The 23,650-nt window shown below is 40.7% G+C and overlaps 1 protein-coding gene across 2 annotated transcripts; it reads left to right on the top strand.

Moving 5' to 3' along the window:
* Window positions 1-8,439: 8,439 nt before the first annotated feature.
* nfyba (nuclear transcription factor Y, beta a) lies at window positions 8,440-19,954 on the top strand. Of its 2 annotated transcripts, none has more exons than XM_061070194.1 (7): window positions 8,440-8,509; window positions 10,971-11,064; window positions 11,142-11,272; window positions 17,185-17,382; window positions 19,028-19,106; window positions 19,245-19,324; window positions 19,422-19,954. In XM_061070194.1, the coding sequence occupies exons 2-7, from the start codon at window positions 10,971-10,973 to the stop codon at window positions 19,452-19,454; spliced, it is 615 nt and encodes a 204-aa protein (XP_060926177.1). In that variant the 5' UTR covers window positions 8,440-8,509; the 3' UTR covers window positions 19,455-19,954. The 2 variants fall into 2 exon arrangements, with proteins under 2 accessions (XP_060926177.1, XP_060926186.1); XM_061070203.1 differs by lacking the exon at window positions 8,440-8,509 and adding an exon at window positions 8,522-8,799.
* The last annotated feature ends 3,696 nt before the right edge of the window (window positions 19,955-23,650 follow it).

Raw genomic sequence — 23,650 nt, forward strand, 5'->3', positions numbered from 1 at the left:
AACCAGCTCCTGCGGGGGAGGAGGATGGGCGTATTATGCCTGCTGCGAGAGCATCTCTGATGTATACAGTCATAGCCTCTGTCTCAGGCCATGACAGCGAAAAGAGGCGACCTCTGGGGGGGAAGTGCCAGGTAAGAGGTCAATGCAACAATCATAGGGCCGATGGGGGGGTAACGAAGAGGCTCTGGATTTACTAAAAACAGTCTTAAGATCCATGTACTCACGGGGAACAGCTGACAGGTCTGGAAACTCCTCTGGCGATCCAGAAGCTGGGGGCAACTGGGTCTGGGCTTGAATGAGACACAATTCTCATGCCTCTCCAGTCGATATGGGGATTATGCTTGGCGAGCCAGGGGTGGCCAAGCACCAGAGGGGAATTAGGGGAGTCGATAACATAAAAGCTCATTACTTCATGATGGTTTCCGGAGAGGAAGAGACTCACCGGAGCGCTGACGTGTGTGATGTTGGCCAGCCTTTGGCCATTCAGCGCATTGGCCACCATTGGAGTCTTAAGTTGAATGGTCGGTAATCCCCACTGAGCCACGAAGCAGGAGTCGAGGAAGTTCTCCTCCGCTCCGGAGTCAATCAAAGCCACCACCTCCTGTTGTTGGGCCCCCCACTTCAGGATGGCAGAAAAAGAAGTGCGTTGTTCTGAGGAGGGTAGAAGGGATGTCACGCTCACCAGTACCCCTCCTACTGGTGAGCGTTGGTTTTTACCGGGCAGGCAGAGATGAAGTGCCCTGGCTGGCCACAGTACAGGCATGAACGGGAGGCGAATCTTCTCTGCCACTCAGCCAGGGTCAGACGGGTGCGATCCACCTGCATGGGTTCTGGTCCAGGATCATCAGAAGCCGAAAAGAGTGCTGGTTGGGTGACCGGGGTGACCATGGAGAATCTGCGGGACCCCCCGGAAGCCCTCATGCGTTGGCGCTGTTGCATCCTCGTGTCGATTCTGATGGCAAGGTTGACCAGGGCATCGCAGGTGTGGGGTAGATCATGGGCAATCAGCTCGTCCTTGATTTCCTCCGACAGCCCGTTCAAGAACGTATCAAAAAGCGCATCAGCGTTCCAGCCAGAGGATGCTGCGAGGGTCTGGAAGTCGATGGCATAATCCGAAACGGACCCTTGCCCCTGGCGCATATGTAATAGTTCACGAGCAGCCTCATGCCCGTGTTTGGACCGATCAAAAACCCTTCTCATCTCGTCAGCAAAGTCCTTGAAGGTGTTGCATGAGGGCGACTGGGCCTTCCAGAGAGCGGTCCCCCACTCTCTTGCCCGTCCGGACAGCTGGATGATGACGTACGCCACCTTTGAGCGCTCAGAAGGGAAGGAGGTTGGTTGCAGTTCAAAAACGACAGAGCACTGGGAGAGAAAAGAGCGGCATGTGCCGGGCTCACCAGCGTATTTCTGAGGAGGAGGCAGCTTAGGTTCATGGGCTGGTGCTGGAGGCTGGGGATAGGGCGGATTAGCCACGGAGGATCAGCTGAGCTGCAAGGCCTGCATCTGGGCCGTCAGGTCTCCGACGCTCTTGAGGGCGGCTTCCAGCTGAGTCTTGTGTTGACCCAGGACTGTGTCATGCTGTTCAATGGCGGCCCTCACTTGGTCTGCTGAGTCCATTCTGGTCGGATTGTACTGTTAGGCTTTCTCAAGATAAGGACTCAATCGCAGACCAAATGCAAAAAATTCTATTTTATTCTTTCAAAAAATGGCAAAAACAAGGATCCAAAAAGGCAAAACAGAATTCCAAAAAATGGAAAAACAAAGAGGTTTCAAAAATCAGAAATCCAAATAACATATCAAGTAAACAGACCTCAAAAACTGGCATGGCTTCTCACAGGGAACAAACAAGACAATCCGACAGGGAACAACAGAAAGACTGAGCTTATATAAGAGGAGGAACAAAGGCAAGACACAGGTGAACAAATGAGGCAAACACTCAGGGTGATGATAGGGAACAGGTGAGAGGGACAAAGAGCGGGAAGCAGCAGAGGGCGGAGTCTCCGGACAATAACAGAAAACACATGGTCTGACAACGTAAACACAACAAGCACATGACAACATAAATAAACAGGGGAAACACATGAAATAACAACACACATGCAGGAGGCACAAAGTAAAAAGTCTTAGAGCACCGTGATCTTAACAGAGTGATCTTCGATCCTGATTTGTCATTTAATTCTCACTTAAAACAAATTTCTAGGACCGCCATCTTCCACTTCTTCAAGTATTAGCATCGCTACACTGGCTTCCGGTTAAATCTAGAATAGAAATTAAAATTCTCCTCCTCACCTTCAAGGCTCTAATAATATGGCGCCATTTTACCTTAAAGAGCTGTTACTACCTTATCAACCCACTAGAGCACTCCGCTCCCAGAATTCAGGCTTTCTTGTCGTCACTAAAGTCTCTAAAAGTAGAGTAGGAGCCAGAGCTTTCAGCCATCAAGCTCCTCTCCTGTGGAATAATCTCTCACTTTCAGTTTGGGAAGCAGACACCATCTGTACTTTTAAGAGTAGGCTTAAAACCTTCCTTTTTGATAAAACTTATAGTTAGAGCTGGTCCAGGCTTGTCCTACACCTGCTCTTAGCTATGCTGCTATAGGTCTAGAACAGGGGTCTTCAACTGGTTTTGTCCCAGGGACCACCATTCTGACTAGAAAGTAATCCGCGGCCCACTGATACGCACGCGCGTGCCTACGTGTGTGTGTGCGTGCGTACATGTGGATAGAAGGAAGTTTTAACATTTGGATTTCCATGTTGTTTTTTTTTAAAAACCTCAAACAAATCTAGATATATCTACTTAAAAACCTCAAACAAATCTAGACAAATCGGTGTAAAAAACAACAAAAACGGTGGATTTTCAGTGATTAAGAATTGAAAACAAAATTAAAATGCAGTTTGTAGTTGTACTGCATCTCAGAACCATATTTACATCAATATATAACGTTCATGACTTAAATGTACAGACATGAAGCTGACATGTTGAGAGAACGTTAAAGTAACGGTGATCAATAACAATCAATATAAACTGGGGCTACAACTGAAGAGGGAAGATGACAAAGTATTTCAGAATATGTCACAAATGATAATCATACAATATCACACACACAATTGAGGCCTAATTAAGTTTAACCTCATGATCACCAGCAGCAAATCCTACCTACTGCTAGTGTTGGGGGGGAGGGTGGTGGGTGAGTAGTACTTCTGTGTGTGTGTGTCGAGAGGGAAATACCTATCAATGTGATATCTGGGCATGGTGAAGTCCACACAGCATGTCTATTCGTGGCGAAATGGTAGACAGCGACAGTCTCATATCATTCTCTGGTTCAAGCTTTGCCCTGTACTTATTCTTCAAGTACGCCAGTGTAGAAAAAACGCTCTCACACAGGTAGGTTGTTGGAAAGGGCAAAAGACACCTCATTGCTTTTGCAGAAAGCTGTGGAAATTCTGTTTGGCAACTTATCCAGGACTTAACAAGAGCTGTGTGTCATACATATTCCTCCTGACAGAGTCTGTGGACATCTCAATCAGCTCATCCTCTTCCACAGCCATCAGACTTGACCTTACTGCTGCATCGTCACTGAATGGGAGCAGGATCCACTTGCTGTCACGGCACCACTCATCAGAATCAGTGAAGTACTTTTGGAATTGACGCACAAGTTTCCTCAAACGCTCACATATAGTGTTGTCGATGTCAGTGCTGTCAGAGTATTCTTCAACTGAAGACAACATCTCTAGGTTACCACTCTCTGATGAAAACAGGCGTGTATTCAATATATTACGTTTAATGAAGTTAACAGTCTTGACCACGACACCAAACACATCACTGAGCTCAACACTGAGCTCTTTGGAGGCCAAAGTAATTGTTTTACACTCTTTTGTTTTATTTAATAATTTCATTATTAATTCTGCCCTTTTGGGCTTTCTTTTTGGGAAAATAAAAATTGCCATCATACAAACTACATCTCCAAGACCTCCTGAGAGTTTTTCTACCTAGCTCAACCGCTCTTCTACATCTACCTTTAACACGCATACACAGGGGGAAACTACTGGCAGTTTCTAGCCCCAAGCCGGTTTCAAGGTTCCCCTTATCACCTTTATACTATTTAAGACATATTTGTCTTATTTTAGATATTTTTCACAATATTCAAGAATAATCTGGATATGTGTGGAAATATCAAAGCAAATTTTACGGACCTCCTGCAATGCCGTCGCGGACAACCAGGGCCCCCGGTTGAAAACCCCTGGTCTAGAAGGTCGATAACATCAACTGGCGGTATGCATTAATTAGTGCATCAGAACGTGACTTGTCCTATGTTCTAAAATGGGAAGCGTTTAGTTTAAAAAGGCATAGAGGTATTGATGTCTGATCTACTGAGCCACATGGCTTTTCTAGTACTGCCATACAAACCAGTAGCCAGTCAGATTTACCTTGAGCCTCAGTGTCATTGTATCAAGGCAAAAACACCTGATGACGCTAAGGTGCCAAGGGAATTTATGACACATGACACACGGAGCTTCTCTTTCCAGCTTCTCCTTCCTCTTCTCCATCCTTATCACATCAAAGTAATTCATATCTCATCAATACATGTTACTGACTTGAACCCTTCCCCGGAGTCCCTTTGCCTTATCGCCCACAGATCCAGGGCCGCAGCTGTGGCCACATCATCACGGATTAGGATTTGTGGATTGCGTATCAGAGATCGTAATGGTGGATCCAGTATGGCGGATTCTATATCGTGCGGGCTGATGGTAATAATAATGGCGGATCCTTTATCGCGTTGGCATCAGATAATGGTGGTGGACCATGACCTAGGTGGCAGCTGATGATGGATCCTAATTGGCAGCAGTGGACAATGACTATGGACTATAATGGCATCCGATCTTGATGGTGGATCATGATCTTGCTGGCTGCTGACCAGAGACTATGATTGCAGCAGGACTGCTTGACATATAGTATCTGACCTTCAGTTATCCTTCAAAATGTTTACCCTCATCAATGCTGCTAAAACCTTTATCCTGATGATGTTTTCCTCTTCACTTGACATCTGTTGCACTTCTGTCTGTCCTGGGAGAGGGTCTGCATCGCCACTTTCCCGTCTACGTCTCTTGTATGCATGGGTCAGAGTTTGCGTGGAAATGCGCACATTTTGACGTCAAGTTTTATTCATTGTTTTTCTAAAGTTTATAAACGTTTGCGTGAGGAGTGGCGTATGCACATTTCAGGCCCCGTTTTGTGCGTAAGCAACTGTTACAAATGAGACCCCTGGTCAGTACATGAAGTTTACCTGAAGTGTTTGTTTGATTTGCTCCATAGTTTATGAGACTGCCTTTAAACATCATGAAAAATTACTTGTCAACATTTTGTGCTCAGTACAACATCAACAACAGCAGGAGTTTTAAAGTGACCACAGCTATGGGGTGCCGTTTGTCAAGCAGCTCACGCTGAAAATAACAGCAACATTTTGTCACATTTAGCTTCAAACCATGTTTAAAAAACTGGTGTGAATTTTTGAGTCACTTTTTTGCAGATTTGAGATATTTTAAATATTTAAATCCAAATGTTAAATGTTACACTTAAATGTTAAATGTTAAATCTAAATGCTAAATCTAAATGTTAAATTTAAATCTATATGTTAAATTTAAATCTAAATGTTAAATTTAAATCTAAATGTTAAATCTAAATGTTAAATTTAAATCTAATTGTTAAATTTAAATCTAAATGTTAAATCTGAATCTAAATCTAAATGTTAAATCTAAATTTAAATCTAAATGTTTAATCTAAATGTTAGATTTAAATCTAAATGTTAAATTTAAATCTAAATGTTAAATTTAAATCTAAATGTTAAATCTAAATCTAAATGTTAAATCTAAATGTTTCGGGTGAAACTAAATATTTAGCTAATATGCAAATTCAAATGCCGGTTACAGGAAGTAGTAACAAAATAAAAGCTCGAGGAAGTCTAAGCGAAGTCCTGTGTGTGTCTGTGTCTGCTTCCGCCTCACGTCCCTCTGTCCCCCGCTCACTTTACACTTTAACAATAAACACCAGCGCTGATCACAAGTTATTAGGACACCTACAGGACTGATGTTATGATCTCATACTATCTCATAATAATGAGATACTGACTGCAGGGTCTGTCATGGGAGACTGTGTGTGTGTGTGTGGGCTGTGTGCGTTTGTGTGTGTGTGTGTTGGGGGGGTGTATGCTTGTCTCTGTTCCTCTTCACTAAAACTGATAATCACATGTATTTTTTAGTTATTATCCGATGATGACCGATCATGACTTCGGATCGCTCCGTCACTTTAACGCTGTCAGTCCTGACTGCGCGTCACGTTCTGCTCGTGTTGTGTGGAGCGGGGGACTACGTGTACACGGTGTTTAAACATGTGTTTCATGAGCTCAAACAAACACAAAGTAAACATCAGTCCTGTACGTGTCCTAATAACTTGTGATCAGCGCTGGTGTTTATTGTTAAAGTGTAAAGCGAGCGCGGGACAGAGGGAAGTGAGGCGGAAGCAGACACAGACACACACAGGACAACCGGACTTTTAATGAGCGTCTGTTCTGATGCTGGAGCAGCGCTGGTTATAATGATTCAGCGGCAGCACATCGCTAAGACAATGAACGGAGCAGAAAACATGGATCGATCCTGTTATGTCTCTGTATCGATGCACAGTCGCCCACTTCCGCGAGTAGGGCGGCTGTCCCCGCAGCCGCTAAGCCTCGAATTCCCTGCTCTGTGGCGCCCCGCCCACAACCCGTATCTCATAATAATGACTTAATATGTCATTATTATGAGATACCCGGATGTACATTGTCCTAAACTTTCTCGGGATCTCGCAAAAGTCATTTTGCTGTCCTCATTTTCCCCCGTGTCCCCTGGGGGGCTCCGCAATAAACACACTCTGACTTCCTCGAGCTTTTATTTTGTTACTACTTCCTGTAACCGGCATTTTAATTTGCATATTAGCTAAATATTTAGTTTCACCCGAAACATTTAGATTTAACATTTATATTTATATTTAGATTTAAATTTAACATTTAGATTAAACATTTAGATTTAACATTTATATTTAGATTTAACATTTAGATTTAACATTTAGATTCAGATTCAGATTTAACATTTAGATTTAAATTTAAATGTAACATTTAGATTTAGATTTAACATTTAGATTTAGATTTAGCATTTAGATTTAACATTTAAGTGTTACATTTAACATTTGGATTTAAATATTTAAAATATCTCCAAGTTGACAAACATTGTTGTAAATGTGCAAAAAAGTGACTCTCAAAAATTCACACCAGTTTTTTAAACATGGTTTGAAGCTAAATGTGACAAAATGTTGCTGTTATTTTCAGCGTGAGCTGCTTGACAAACGGCACCCCATACACAGCAACACAGGTTTCTGTATTTACCCATTTAACAGTAACCTTAACCATCATCGCAACAATTGCCCCCCCTGAGAAATTTGGCAGGAGCCGCCACTGAAACCAGAGTAGATATAGTTCAGTCATGTTCCTACGCTACTCTGCTGGTTGCTAGGGCAACCCTATCTACCCTGACAGTCTGATGTTGTCTCGTAATTCAGCCTTGAGTAGAAAGTGTCTTGGTCCAGCCATCTCGGCTGCACCAACTTAACCATAACAAAATACAGAATGAAATCAACAAAGTCACAGTTTAATGAATCTGATGGAATAACACTTTAATAGAAATGAGAACTAGTGAAACATTAATTCTTAATTTGTAGATTAAACCCTAGGAAGGAAAGGTTATTATTAAAATCATTTGTATGATTGCCTAATATATAGCTAAAACTACTTCTATCTTTATTGTTAAGAGTTCTTTCAGACACAACCTATAGTTAAAAGTTTGAAATTCCTAACAGCATACACATGAACACGCGCGTCCACGCACGCATAAAGGAACGAACGCGAACACACACACGCACACACGCACACACACAGGCAGACGAGTTGCGCTTCGAACAGGAGGGAAATGGTAAGAGATGCCTTCACATGCCGTCGGAAATGTGAGGATCAACACAGCGATCTTCTGATCTTCGATGTATGCTAAAGGTTTTACGCAGAATCTGCGTTGTAGTATGCCTGAAATGGGGATAATACCACGCGACAAGTTGCTGTGTAAAGGCTCTAAATGATCATCGTTTTTAATAATCAATGCATGTTATGTGTGTACTTTATCCTTGTTCTGTCGTTTCAGAGCGCAGCTAAACCTGATATTAACTGTTGCAATAAACAAAATGCAAAATATACAATTGGAAACACAATTGAGATCGTATACTTAATTTGATATTCTTCGACCGCCGGATATTTTTTACACCTCTGCGTTCGGAGTTTGTCAGAAGTTCATGAAAGCAGCGCGGCCTCCTCTCGACTACAGATGGTAGTGCAGCCGCGGCTCCGCGCTGGGACTGGTCCTTCCGCAGCCATTTTCTGTCCAACCAAACAGCCGTCTCAGGGAGGTAACCAACCAGGGCTTCATTGCAGGTTTGTGCCTGGCTCCGGCCAATGATTGTTAACCGATTTCTTGTTAGCTCGAATGGAAATGTCCGTCTCTGTCTGATTTTGTATTTGTTGTCTGAGTCAACGAGTCTTGCTTATCAGGAAGTGTCTAGTGGTTGAAACTTTAAAAATAAGTCTTAATAATTCCGGCCTGGGCCACGTCTTGCTCTGCTCCCGACGACAATGAACAGGCCAACGCGGTCTGTGCTGGCACCAGCTCCGGTGTGCGAATTTGTTCAGCGGACAGTCTGTACCTGAACTGGTAACTGTAGAAGGTAACATCCCATCAATAGTCTCTCCTCACTCAACTCATTAACTTAGTTCATTGGAGACCAGTAAAGTGGCTAGTTAGCTGAACATGTCGCTTACCCGCGCCTGACATAAGCTAGTCTGGTTAGCACACGATAGCTAAGCAGAGATCAATGTGTTTAGCGTGTGGCTAACGAAAATAGTTATTGCCCAGGTTATAGCTGTACAACATGTAATTCAACTAGGTAGTTGTCGTGTCGGAGCCCATTTACGCAATTCATAACAACCCTCCAAACTGTCGACAATGTGAAGAGAGTGTCTAAAATGCCAGTCCTCAGAATGAGGCTGCACAACAAGCTTATCTCAAATGGAAACAGAACGTTAATGTCCTGTTAGGGGGTCGTCCCTCACGTTAACAGCTACAGACAAAACAAAAGGATTGTGGACTATTGTAATTGAAAGTCGCTCCATTTAATTGAAAATAATTTGTTTGAGATTTCGTATGAGGATGTAAGTTTTCTATGGCTGTAGTAACTGTACATTTTTATAAACAGTATGACATAACTCTTTGTTATTCTTAACATTGAAGATAGTTCCATATGACTGTAATGACATGATGGGGCTCGCAGAAAGAATCTGGCTTAATCAAACACTGTAAACGATACAGATTTAGAAGAATATTAACATTTCAAGTGACTTGTGCATGATGAGGTTGCATTCAGAGGTGGCAAAATTTATATTTTTTTTACTCAAGTATAAGTACATATACTTGTCTTTAAAAACAGTCAAGTAAAAGTAGAAGTACCGAATCACAGTTTTTGCTCAAATAAAAGTATAAATGTAAAGGCTCTGAAGTTTACTCAATGTGTAAGAGTAAGAAGTATCTCCTGAAGGTGTTTTCTACTAGCTGTATCTGTGCAAAACAAACTTGAGACTCATATTACATTTATATAATTTGAAGCCTATTTAATTGAAATCCCTCTTCAAATAAAATAAAAGACAATACACCGAAAACATAATTCAGTAATTTCCTTCAGTAAAAAAAAATTGGGGTAGAAAGTTCCATAATAATCTGCCTAAAACAAGTACTTAAAAAATATAATTTACTAATTTGCATATATATCAGTGTCCAATTAAGATACATCTAGACTAGCACTTCACTCCGGAGATCCTCTTCAGTTTCTTCGGATGCGGTGTATGTGTGAACGCAAATGTCCTTGTTAGATCCTTCTGAGTTTCTGTGAATATTCTCTGCCTGGTGTAGTAACCTAGTATAAAGTAAGCAGAAATCAATGTGAGAACACAACAGGGGATCCCCTGCTGGATACACCATGAGCAAGTGGGGGATTTGATGATGCTTCTAACTCGTGACAGACGTAAAAAGGAAAAGAAATATATCAGGGTGAAAAAGCGGTGTCACACATGAAGAAGACATAGGTAAAAATTTCAAAGCGATTTTGCTGGAATAACAGCAGATGCAAGTGTTGATGTGCAGTAAACAAAATCATGGGATCTCCAAGATGGAATTAATAGCTGACATCCTGCCTCTGCCTACTGCACCACCCCTCTCCTTAATCCATGGGAAAATTTGTTGCTGTTGTGAGTATGTGGGAGCAGAGAACCCCCCCATACACACACTGTTGTTTCAAATGACCACCATGATGTCAACGCTGATCACCACATAATAAACTATACTGTTCTTAAATGAGTAAAATCTTCATAGCTGCTTGCCTTGATTCATTCATTATTCTCATCTCTTTTGCTGACACACACACGTACTCTCACACACACACAGTGTCATCAGACACGTGCTAACTCAGACTGGGTAAAAACAGAATTTGTAAACTTTCTCAATGTATGGTCAGCAGGAGGAGATGGCAGGCCATTCTTGATTTGGCTCGATTCAGTTGGCAGTGTGCAGTGCGAATGATAGAGACACAGAGAGGAGCAGTAAATTACTTACAGAGCCAGTTAATACGGTTAAAAGAATAACTTTTATGGTCCAGGCATGAAAAGACCCAAAAGAAAAAAACTGTAAGTGGACTACTTGATCACTTAACCGAATAATTTAAACAGCATTTGCATAGGAATGATTCTGTCCCAAATCTATATAAGCGGTCAATCGCTATATCTGTGATCTGAGTTTCTCCTGTGTACAGAAGTCAATGTGTGTGTGTGATGTGTGTTTGCATTACAGATGGACGGAGACGGCACGACCACCGATGCTTCCCAGCTGGGAATGACTGGAGAGTACATGGCATCCAGTCACTATGTTCTCCAGTCTCAAGATGGTGAGGAGCTGGTATAAAAACAACCATCACTGTAGGAAGTGAAGACTTGCTGACTCTGTGTGTTTTGTTTTCTGTAGATGAAGGAGAGGAGAATCTGAATGACCATGACGATGGCGGAATTAAAGAGAACTACAGGGAACAGGACATTTATCTACCTATTGCCAATGTGGCTCGTATCATGAAGAATGCTGTTCCTCAGACTGGAAAGGTTTGTGAGGGAGAGAAAGGAAGGAGTGGGAATAATATGTTTCATTTTTGAGTAGTTTATTTCCACTGTCCTAATCTAATTATAACTCAAAGCCTCATGTTGACAGGCTGGACTTACAATGTTAGCGTTTGCTCAGGATGGTGGCGATTCAGATGGCTTTGTGGTGTTGACGGTGTATTTTACTTTCACCAGACAGTTCTTGCAATGTTATCCGCTGCTATCCTGCTATCATCTTCAACCTTTGTCCACTTAACTTCTGTTCACATTACATTCATTCCTGTAATAAGCGCAGGATGGAGTCATGAAGTAGTGACACTGGCACAGACATCTAAATATTAAGCTTCGGCAACGATTAAAAGTTTTAATCGCGATTAATCGCATGATTTCCCTGATATATTGCGATTAATCGCATTTGTATATGCAAAATCCAATAATGAATTCAAAAGTAGTTTATAGCGCACTTTTATTTTAAATGTTCTGCCATATGAACAAAAGTGCGATAACATTTGTTGTGCAAACACTTTTAAGATCAGCATTTTAATACATAAAATATTCAGTGTAAATCTCAACTTAAACAATGTTATCAAAGCAAATACAAAATTAAAGCTCATTGCCACTGCCAGGGCATTATCAGAATCAGAATCAGAATTATTTTTATTGCCACGTATATTTGCATATATTGGAAATTGCCATGGTGTGGTTGGTGCACTGTACAAAACAACAATATATACAGTAAGACAATATATACAGTATATAGTATCTGTCCTGTTCGTTATGAAAAAGAAAAAAACTGGCCAAAAAATCCTGAGCCACAATCATATCATTAAAACAGGCAATTTCTGAGGTAACAGCAGAAACATTTTACTTTCTTCAGGGAGCAGCATAACCAGTCTAGTACCAAATGTCCCTGTTAGAGTGAGACACCAGAAAACATTTTCAGTGCAGTTTGTCAAATCCTAGAACTTGACACTGTTATTTTAAATGTACTGCCATATGAACTAAAGTGCCATAACATTTGTTGTGCAAACAAACACTTAACATCAGCATTTTTATATAGCAGCAGTTAAATAAAATAAATACTTTGTGTAAATCTCAACTTAAACAATGTTAACAAAACAAACACAAAACTAACACTGCCAGGGCATTAATGTTAGAGTGTGGTGAAGCACCAAAAAGTTCACTGCTGGCAAACCAGAAAACACTTTCAGTGCAGTTTGTAGATTCCCAAAACTTTATGTTTTTTACTCCTCTGCACTAAGCCAGTTGCTAAGGCACACCAGATTATTTATATTTTCAGATGATAAAGAAGCTCTCTTCTTCTGGACAATATGACCAGCAAGAGAAAACAACCTTTCGCACCGGCAACAACCGTCCCGGAGGTTGCCGGTGTGGCCAAGTTCTTCTGTGCATAGGGGGCCAGCCTGCTGTGTGAGCCTGCATGTTTGAACCACCACTCTAATGGACAGGAATCTGAACTAATGGCAGGCTCTGCTCTGTATCGACGCACACTGTTCTCAATTGAGTCTTCTTCCTGTTCAGAATGAGACTCAGATGAAACAGCCAATAGGGTTAACTTTTTCTTTGGTGGCTCTGAGTTTTTCTCTTCCCTAGGTTTCTCTGCAATAACCCTCTGTTCCTTGACTAAGTTGGTGACTGAGGCCCACACCTCACTCCTCTCAGCTCTGGGTATAGACTTGAGGTCCTTGAATCTAGTGTCCAATGCAGAAGCAATCTTCAGATATGCAATGTTGGCATTTCCCTTGCGTGTCTCCATGTCGTTTCTGAATGTAGACTTGAACTTGGTCACGTAGACAGGGTCATCATCTGAGCTCTCCATCACCCGGGACAGATGGCAAAAAGCAGGCAGAGCCACAGAGCATGAGACATACTTTTCTCCTCCCAAAAGTTCAGTCAAATACCTGCAACAGAAAATCAACTCCACTTCAGTAAAAAATAAATTGCATTCACTTACAGTATACACAACATTATCCTCTACATATTCATGCTCCATTTACACATTTACACTATTTCTCTTACATGCACTAAGACAGGATAGTGAGAAATATGAGACATACCTGCAAGGCTCCAGTAGCGTTTCCAACCTCTGCAGTTTGTCCATTTCAGCTGTTGTTGGCATGACAATCTTGGTGTTTGTGGTGAGGACCTCCCTCAGTGGCTGTACGTTTCTGCGGATGCTTTTTTTCATGTCCAGAGTAGAATTCCATCTGGTTTGAACGTCTTGCATAGGCGACTCCTTCTTCTGTTCATGTTCAACTTGTTGTTGCTCTAATTCTGCTGAACTTGCTGGACTGTGTTTAAAGTGCCCCACAACCTTTCCACACTTGGCCAGGATATTGTCAAACGCACTGTTATGCAGATGGTCATACGCTGGAGACTGTGCGCGAAGCAGGGGACATGATCAAAAGGCAGTTGTCTCGCAGCAGAGATCATATTTCGTGCACTATCTGTGCTACGTGTGGTGACTTTATTTGACACATTCCACTGCTGTGCAACGTCAGTAAAGTGTCCCGCGCACATTTCAGCATAATGTCTCTCCAAGCTGCATAGTTTTTAACGACTTACTGCTGGAGCCTGATAATAATGAATTACTATAATCCAGTCTGGATGTAACAAAGATGTGGACTAGTTTTTCTGTATCTTTTTGCAAAAGGACATGTCTGATTTTTTAGATAATACGCAAGTGGAAAAAGGCGGTCCTAGAAATTTGTTTGAGAAAATTGCGGGTCAACCAGGTTTTTATGTCCTTGAGACATGCTTGAAGTTTAGTTAATTGAATACTTTGTTCAGGTTTTATTGACAAGTATAACTGGGTGTCATCGGCATAGCAGTGGAAATTTATAGAGTGTATCCTGATAATGTTTCCTAGTGGAAGCATATATAATGAGAATAAAATTGCCCCGAGCACCATGGTTAACTGTGGTGTGCACAGATGACTCATCATTAATTTGCACCAATTGGAAACATTAGAAAAATAACATTTAAACCAGTTTAGGGCGGTTCCTATAATGCTAATTAACTGTTCTAGTCTCTGTAATAAAATGTGATGGTCAACTGCAGCATTCAACACAATTGACGCTGCAATGATCTAACAATCAATGCAATGATCTAACAGAACAAGGACAGACCCAAATATCTGGTCTGAAGCTAATAGAAGGTCATTAGTGACTTTTGCCAAGGCTGTCCCTGTGCTATAAACCCAGACTGAAAGTCTTCATATATATTATTTTCCTGGAGAAACTCACACAGCTGATTGGCTACAACTTTTTCTCAGATTTTAGACAGGATTTGCATTTTTAGTGTAACCAACCATTCTGTAACATAAATACACGGCTTAAAAGTTGGAGGAAAATTAAATTAGTTGTGAGCATTTTAATTGCTGATCGACCTACCACCTTACTTGCTTTAGAAGACATGACTGCACTTACCGACGGCCCGGGTTAGATTAAGATTCAAGAAAAGGTAAAAAAGCAAACAAGATGCAGTCTGGTTAAATGTAGATGTGTTTTATTCTGTCTTTTGCTGCCTCAGAGTTGCTCTGCAGGAATTTGTCCAGTATCATCCTCTATTATAACAGCGGATAGTTTAATATCACGTACTATAAGATAGGGATGGGGGGGGAATCGATACAGTTACAAATCGCGATTCTTGTGAATGACGATTTTTAAATAGCCACGCTGCCTCCCAAATCGATATATATATATATATATATATACATTTTTAAACATCTATTTATTGGTTTTATACGGGGGGGGGGGCGGGGGGGGGGGAGCAACCTCACCCCTGAGCATGTTGACCAGCTCTTGTTTTTGCACAAGGATCTAAACATACCCAAGCACGAGCTTTTCATAGCCTACATGCAAACAACTGTGAAGCATAGCCTACTTTTTGTTTATTTCAAAGTTTATATATTAAGTTTTATTCATTCTTTTTAATTTACCTTTTATTTATTGTTTAAAGTAGCCTAAGTGGCATACATTTCTTAATCTGTCAGTTTGTGTGCAGTCGACAGGGGCTATACAATAATTGGGCACATTTTTATTTTCTTTCTCTATTGGCTGCCCGGCAGTCATTAAGTTAATGTTAATATTTAAAATAAAACTTGTAAAGCTCTAAGTGAATTTGACTGTTATATTTTAAGGTATGATTCAACTGTTTAACATGGTCCAGTATTTAAAAAAAAGAAAATTTCCAAAAGAAATCGTTATATCGAATCGCAATACTTACAGAATCGCAATACCCACAGAGTCGCAATACATATTGTATCGCCAGCTAAGTATCAGGATTGTATCTTATCGGGAGGTCCCTGTCGATTCCTTCCCTACTATAAGATATGGTGTGTCTCCACCACTGTCAAATCCTCAGGATGTAGGGATGGGAAGTTCGGATCTTTTTACAGACTCGATTTTTTGAATCTCGTTCAGTAAAATGAACGAATCTTTTTTCGAGTCATTCGTTCATTTCAACCGGGGGGGGGGGGGGATTCCTGCATGAAATTCCTGCATTAAGATAATGTATCATGACAGTTTGGATGATTTGAAATGGTCATTTATTATAACACTAGCATTTAATTATCACGGCAAACAATTACGCTGCACTGAACTGTAAATAAAGTACAAAAAAGTTAAAATAACAAACAATTACGCTGCACCGAACTGTTAGTAAAGTACAAAAAAGTTAAAATAACTAAACCTGTAATTATTACTTGTGAACGAATATCATTCACGTCTTACCTAGTCATGCGAAAGTGGTAAACAGTGTGGTAAAGGTAAACAAATCCTTTCTGTTTCCTCTTCTGAGCCTATGCAGGTCACGTGAAAAATGATCCAAAGATCCCTATTTGAAGACCCAGTCAAAATGAACGAATCATTTCTGTTTTCTCTAGCGTGGCAAATGACCCAAAGACTCGTACCCGGCAGATGAACGAATCCTTCACCTCCCGACCGTGTCTTTGGATCAATGTTTCTTTCTTCTGCCGGATACGAGTCTTTGGATCCTTTTTCACGTGACCCGCCGATGCGCGGCCACGAGAAAATGAACGAATGACACTTGGATGACACGACAGGAACAATATGAGGGCATGTTGTGTTTTTTCTATTGCTTTATTACATCTGAAGAAGAGATCACTAGTTCCTTCAATTGTATTATATTTTGCTGCAACACTGCTGCCTTAGACTCCTCATCCCTAACTATCCCTTTAATGCATAGAGTGCATGTCACAAATCCATATTTTCAAGTGTAGTGAAGCCATTAGCCATAAACCTATTATTACATACATATATATATACAAACCATTTAACAGCGGAATGTACAACCACTATGCAAATGAAAACATGGCAATACGTTTACAGTAAAGATTAATTGTCCATATGTTTAACTGTTAAAAGACATGTTTTTCACCCCTGTTCATCTTATGCAAAGATGCTTTCTACTCTACTGAGTGACATTGAAGGCAATAAAACCCCCAAAATTAACGTTAGTTATTTAAAGGTAACGTGTTATGATCTTGATTTAAACAATAATCGAGATTATAAGTATCCTAATGCTATAAGATGAAGGCTACTTATCCATTGTCAAAAACCTGCCGTGCATTCATGAAAACAAACAAAACAATTGTTAAAATTTTTAGCAGGGAAATAATTAACATAAATGACATTGTAAGTCTGGAATTTTATGGTGATTAAGCTTAAACCCAGGATTATCTTGCATACTACTGGTAGCCTCACAAAATAATTAAACACTCTGCTATGACAAATGTATCACCATCATTTTTTAAAGTATCTAAAAATCGTAATGTAATCGAAATTCATGAATTTGTATCTGTATCAAAACAAAAATGTTGGTATTGTTACAACACTATTTTGTTATGTGTGTGTGTGTGTGTCCGTCCACAGATAGCAAAAGATGCCAAAGAGTGTGTGCAGGAGTGTGTTAGTGAGTTCATCAGCTTCATCACATCGGAGGCGAGCGAGCGCTGCCACCAGGAGAAGAGAAAGACCATCAATGGAGAGGACATCCTTTTTGCCATGTCTACGCTTGGCTTTGACATGTATGTGGAGCCGCTGAAGCTCTACCTGCAAAAGTTCAGAGAGGTGAGATAGAAAGCATTTTTTTGATGATCATGAACACTGCACAAGTCATTGCTACACCTTTTTACTTGGTTTTGGAAAAAAGTTTCATCATGGTATGGAAATTGTCGCCTCCAAGTACTTACCTTTCATCAGGTCTGCTTTAACCTACAAAAAGTGAAGAGGATATTTTTTTAGGTAAATTCTAAAATAAAGGGTCGATTTATATTACTATAAATTGTGGTGGAGAAATCACGTTCACAGTTCACACTGCCCAGAGGAATGATGAGTTTAATGGCAGCGGGCTTGCTTAGGCAGGGGAAGGCTGACCAAGCTCACTACACTGGGATGGCCGCTCCCTCACTAGGTAGTGATCATTTGCTATGCGTGAACTCTTCAAAGTAGCGATTAGAGAGGTATTTTAAGAAACTTCTTCAAATGTGGTACAAACGATCACTATGACTAGAGGTCAAAGGTCAATGTCACAGTGACCTCACAATCTTGTGAATGTGATATATCAGGACTTCCGTCAGGGAATTTTATTCCATCTGGCACAAATCACTTTGACTCATGGATGACCTGATTAGAATTTGTGGCCTCTCAAACACATTTTGCCTTGTGAATGTAATATCTCACGAGCATTTCAAGGCAATTCTTTAAAATTTAGTAAACATGTACACTTGGACTTGGCGATTAACTGATTAGATCTCTGTGGTCAAAGGTCCTCTTTAATGTATTATCTCAAGACTGCTTGAGGGAATGTCTTCAACTTTCGATCAGATGTCACTTGAACTCAAAGGTGAAGTGATTATATTTCAGTGGTCAAATATCCCAGTGACCAGTTTTTTTTACCTTGCCATCAGGATGTGAAAGCAATTGAAACGTATTGCTGTCACACCAGAAAAATAAAAGACCAATCTGTTTTACATTAAAAGTGAACATTTTCATGTTGACCAGATCTGTTGAACTTGCTTGGAGAAAATGGCAAAGTAAGATTTAGGCATTTTCTATTCAGTTACCAACACTGACATTTTGTCTGTTGTCTTCTAGTCTTATATTCCATCCTGGACTGTTCTCAAACAAGTGAATGGTGTGATGATGTGGGGCCACATTACAGATTTTCTTTAACTGCAGTGTGAATGCATATAAGAAATGATGCATAGACCACACCATTTGATGAAACGCTGGAGCATGACATACACTGAACTCTGTAGATCTGCCAAGCAAAAATTTTAATTCACTCATTATCTACTCACCACTATGTAAACAAAATTGCAGCCAAATCCAATACAATTGAAGTAAATGGTGACCACTTATTCAAACAAGGTAAACAATGTTCTGGTTTATGCCTCTGTTGTCCTCCTCCAGAGCCGAGTTCACGAGTTGATAACCTTGTTTCGAGTTGAATGTGAATTTCTGGGCTTACAGACACTTGGATGAAAATCAAGACCTAATCTATCGTGGTCAAATTCATTTGAACATTCTCTGTGAAGCAGGAATGTTTTTAGATACACCTGATTGGATGCTTAATCTGATTTTATTGAACACACTCAAGTTTCTTCAATTCTTAACTCATGTCACTGGAAAGGCCTGAAATAAGGATTAGTTCCATGTATTATTGTGCTCACGTGTACATAACAATGCTTTGTGCTCATATGGTGCTTTCCAGGCAATGAAAGGGGAGAAGGGGATGCCTGGGGTGGTGGTGGGAGACAGCCTGGGAGAGGATCTCACAGATGATGGCTTCAGTAAGTACAACTAGTCAGGTTTTTATAGTTAATATTTTAGAATTAATTCTAGTTGGTTCAGCATTTGTCTATTTGCTATGGCCAATTTGTCCTTGATGTTCCAAATTCATTCTCATTAATTTACATTTTCTTTCTCAGCAAATCCACTGCCAGCCGGGATTATCACAGCCGATGGACAGCAGCAGAACGTCATGGTGTATACCACCTCATATCAACAGGTAGAATCCCTACTGAAGCAGTGGCAGCTCACCTTACTGATGAATGATTGAGAATGATTCACACTGTCTCCAACTAAACTGTGTTGCTGTGTTCCAGATTCCCACCGTACAACAGATCCAGTTTTCATGACAAGGACATACTCCGAGCACGAACACAGGGGCTCTACACTGGGCTTCCATTCATCTGATGACCTAAGCCCTGCCACAGAGTAAGGGTTACCAGACAGGGAGGAAGGAGGAAGAGGCATCTACACAAACCCTCATGTACAGAGAAAACATTATCTGTTGAGTACAAAGTGTTGTTTTTAGTTGTGAGGTACCAAATGTTTTGGAGTGTTTCCGAAGCAGCTGGCCAATGTGAGGCTTTATTTAAAGGCTAGTCTTATTGCAGGATTTAGTGGTGGAATTTTTTGTGTGTATGTGTTTGCTTGTACTTATTCTTTTCTCGTGAGTTGGGTGGTAGTAGGGGGAAATGTTATGCAGGAAGCTTATTTTTGAAGGTCCTGTGTTTGAATTGAGAGATGTTGCTGTCAGATCAGATCATACAGCTCTTTTGTAAGTTCGGAAAATTTACGATGTGCTTTAATGTCATGTGAATCCTTTGAATAAATACTCGAGTAAATGTTGAAACTTTCACCTTTATTACTACGAAGTTTGACATGAAGATGGAATTAGTCTTTTAAAGCTATGCAATCGCAACTGGAAAGGGGTTACACTGCATTTTCCTACTCTGCAGGGAAACGGCACTAAAAAAGTCCTTCAGGCATTTGGTGAGAGTTTTAGATGTGAAAGTTTTACTTTTATGTATCCATAATGTCAGTGACAGTTGAATGTCTATGATCAGTTTTTCATCTTCAGTAGTAGCAGGACAGTGGTTGTGATTAATTCACGTCTATCATAAATGAAGGATAGTCACAAATCTGTGGTTAGTTTACAAAAAAAGAGAGGACTGAATATTGTAGACACCAGTACACAAGGTGTGTGTGCATTGCGTGATGGCTGTGTCACTGATCTGTTTTGTGGGCGTCTGTTCACTCAGAGAGCGTGCCTGCAGCCTAGTTGGAGTTTCTGGTATGACTACCGTATATCCTTGAATAAAAGAGAGGCTATGCACTCAACTAAATGCCAGGACAATGAAGCTGGGCATCTTCCTGACTCGCAAAAACCTAAAAACTTTGTTAAAACAAATTAATGGACTCAACAGGATATGCTAGAGGGCTTTTGCTTTGATGGTTAGAAAGTACAGGAAGTGTTTCAAGTATTTATGATTGTGACATAATCAACTGATATAGACATTGAAACTGGGGTGAAAGATAATTATCACTCTGTTTTGCTGTGAACTGCATGCGGTATATGAAGAAAATGGCCTCAACTCTCTGGAAGGACAGTCCGGCAATTCCGACATTTCATAATGCACGTTCGCCACACATGCCGCCCATCCAGTGTGGCCCAGGCAGAAAAACTGTTGCAGTTGATCAATCAGCATTCAATAAAATAGTAACAATTGCAATAAATACACAGTAAATCAATAAAAACTAGACAAATGAACTACAAACATTTGAATGAGCTTTTGATTAACAGAGATTTAACAAAAGGTCGGACATAATGTGCAAAGATAAACTGAATGCAAAGTGTAATGTGGGTCAAACTAAATTTACAGCAGTGGAGATATGCAGAAGTAATATATAGTAATCAAAATGTAAAAGATGGCTGCAGATTTGTTGTGTATTGTTGAAGTTACATTTCATGTAATTTAGCTGACACTTCAATCCAAAGCAACTTCCAATTCATGTAGCATGCAGATGGGGAAGACTGGGATCGACTGGGAAGTTGAATAATTTTTCTTCCTTTTCTAGATAATCTTATTCATTCCCTGACTTAGTGTTTTATTGTACTGTCATTTTTGATCATCTAAATATCTGAAGTGCATGAAATGTTAAATTTAAATGTCATATTTCCTGTGGGTGGCCCCACATCAGGGCCCCTGAGCTGGAAGTGGTCTCCCTCAGGCCCTTGCGCATATGGCTCATTTCCTTCTATTGAACGGTTGGGATCGCCTGTCGCCTTTTCCTTGGGAAGCTTCTGTTGGCGGTTTCCTGAGCCACTCCCACTCTTTGAATAAACAGCACACTGCGTTATTTGCCTGTAGGCTCCTACATCCCCTTCGTGGACAGACAGACAGACAGACACGCACACACACACTCACAATACACTGGCTGCAGATTTATCTTCTGTCTGAGGAGCAACTCCCAAAAAAGACACACACAACACAGCCTCCTCCCTTTCCTCTTCCTCCTTTTCAGCAGTTTTAGCCATTTGTTGGTCCATCCCCCCTTCACCATTTCTTTGTATTTAAGGTATTATAAATAACAGAAAATTGTCCCATAAGACTAAACAAATCAAATTTCCTCCATGCAGTGATGGGCAGTATTTATAATACATGTATTTGACACACAAAACAGTATTTTGGCAATTGCATTTCATAGGTAGATAGGTATCTTCTGGACATCTTGGAAATGTGTGTTTTAACTGTAATTTTCAAACTGCTAGCACTGCCTTATCCCGCTCAAAGCTCAGTCGCATCTTGAACCCTCAGATTGCCCCTAAATTAATTTATTCTAAATGTCTTTATCTTCTCAACTAATTTGGATGTTATGTCTTTAACAGGATCTTTGTTCAACTCACACAGCTTGCTGAATTGTGTTCTCCATACTATAACTTATTTAACAGACCTAGGGACTGTGGCCTTGGTGGCAGCCTTATCACTGTCCAGAAGAATCACTTAAATTGTGACCTAATAGCCTGTAACAACCTTGCCTCCTTTGAGTAGCTCATGTTCAAGCTTCATGGTCCACCACTGGTCCTTCTTGGTGTTGTTTGCGTTCACACATACACCTGCTCCAGAGAAAATATTGAGTCCAGTGCATAAAACTATACAAACAACATCAAAGCAGAAAATGGCTCCGAACGAGAGAATACAAAGATGGTTTAGTAGTTTTTCCTTACTCTTGTTGAGGGTTAAGGACAGAGGATGTCACACCATGTTAAAGCCCTATGAGACAAATTGTGATTTGTGAATATGGGCTGTACAAATACAGTTTGATGTGTTTTTGTGCTTGCAACTTTTGACATAAAACTAACAGCATAACAAAAGGGAAGAGGTAACTTGTTGAATTCAGTGGAAAGTTAATGTAATGTGGCCAACCAGATTGTGATATCAGTCAGAAAAGTAGCAATTTAGCAGCACCACCAAATAAGTCTGTGTTGTGTGTCCTATCAAAGGCAGATAGATATATCAGACTGTCAACTTGACCCTGGCTGTCACTGATTCATCTGGCACTCCTCTGCCCTAATGATAGCTTCCTCTTAGAGCTCAAGACCAGAAGGTTAAATAATATACAAACACTAACAGAGTAACATGAGCAATTGTCCCCAACAAGTCTGGAGATGTGTCCCACAGCCTCTACTTGCATTGCCCATTCTAACAGCATATCCAAGTCTCTATGTTACATGTAGGTTTGGCATCCTATTGGACAGTTAGGCCTAAATATGCATTTCTAAACCACGCTCTCCTTAAGTCTTGCCACTGGGGAAATACTCAAAAAATTTACAGTTGGTGCCTCTCTGTCTGGCGCATCTGGTTTAGATATGAAAGTCGCTAAGCCTAGACACTACAATGAACTGTTGGTTGGCCCTTTATCTATAACCTGACCTTGGGTACTGCTTAGAGAGAGAAGGGATTATGTGTGGAATTAGACAGGAACTATTCTCCTGTACAGATGTGTGAGAATGGTAAAAAATTCCTCAGCACTCCAAATCATCCTTCTTTTTTTCTACATCACCTCCTTCCTTCCTTTAACCTTGAACCTTTGACCATAGATCCTCCTGTTCCCCCCCGAAAGGGGAAGCTGGTTGTATGGCTAACAACAAAGGTTTTTTGGAGACAAAGCAGAGGAAAGAGGTATTTGCAGAATCCCCTGATACTGAACATCTTTCTCTTTCTCACACACCTACACACACCTACACACACACACACACACACACACACACACACACACACACACCACACACACGCACGCACACACACACACACACACACACACACTTATTGTACGTCAGGCTCCAGATGCAGCTCCACTTGGTACCAGGCTTCTGATAACAAGGTGTGGAATGGTCTGTGTCCTACTATTACTCTCATGTCAGACCTCCTCCCACTGCCGAACACTGAACATTCTCCTGATGAAACATTTGTTGTTTTCACTACACACATTAACATATGGAAAACATGGAATCAAATTATTATTATTTCTCAACTAAGAACTTTTT

Source organism: Limanda limanda, chromosome 1 (genome assembly GCF_963576545.1).
Source record: "Limanda limanda chromosome 1, fLimLim1.1, whole genome shotgun sequence".
NCBI lineage: Eukaryota > Metazoa > Chordata > Actinopteri > Pleuronectiformes > Pleuronectidae > Limanda > Limanda limanda.

What these genes read in the sequence shown, in the direction of transcription:
- nfyba (XM_061070194.1), top strand. Translation starts at nt 10,971, where the DNA reads ATGGACGGAGACGGCACGACCACCGATGCTTCCCAGCTGGGAATGACT. An exon ending in CTGTTCCTCAGACTGGAAAG is followed by an intron (nt 11,273 to 17,184) that starts GTTTGTGAGGGA and finishes GTCCGTCCACAG; the next exon opens with ATAGCAAAAGATGCCAAAGA. An exon ending in ATACCACCTCATATCAACAG is followed by an intron (nt 19,325 to 19,421) that starts GTAGAATCCCTA and finishes GCTGTGTTCCAG; the next exon opens with ATTCCCACCGTACAACAGAT.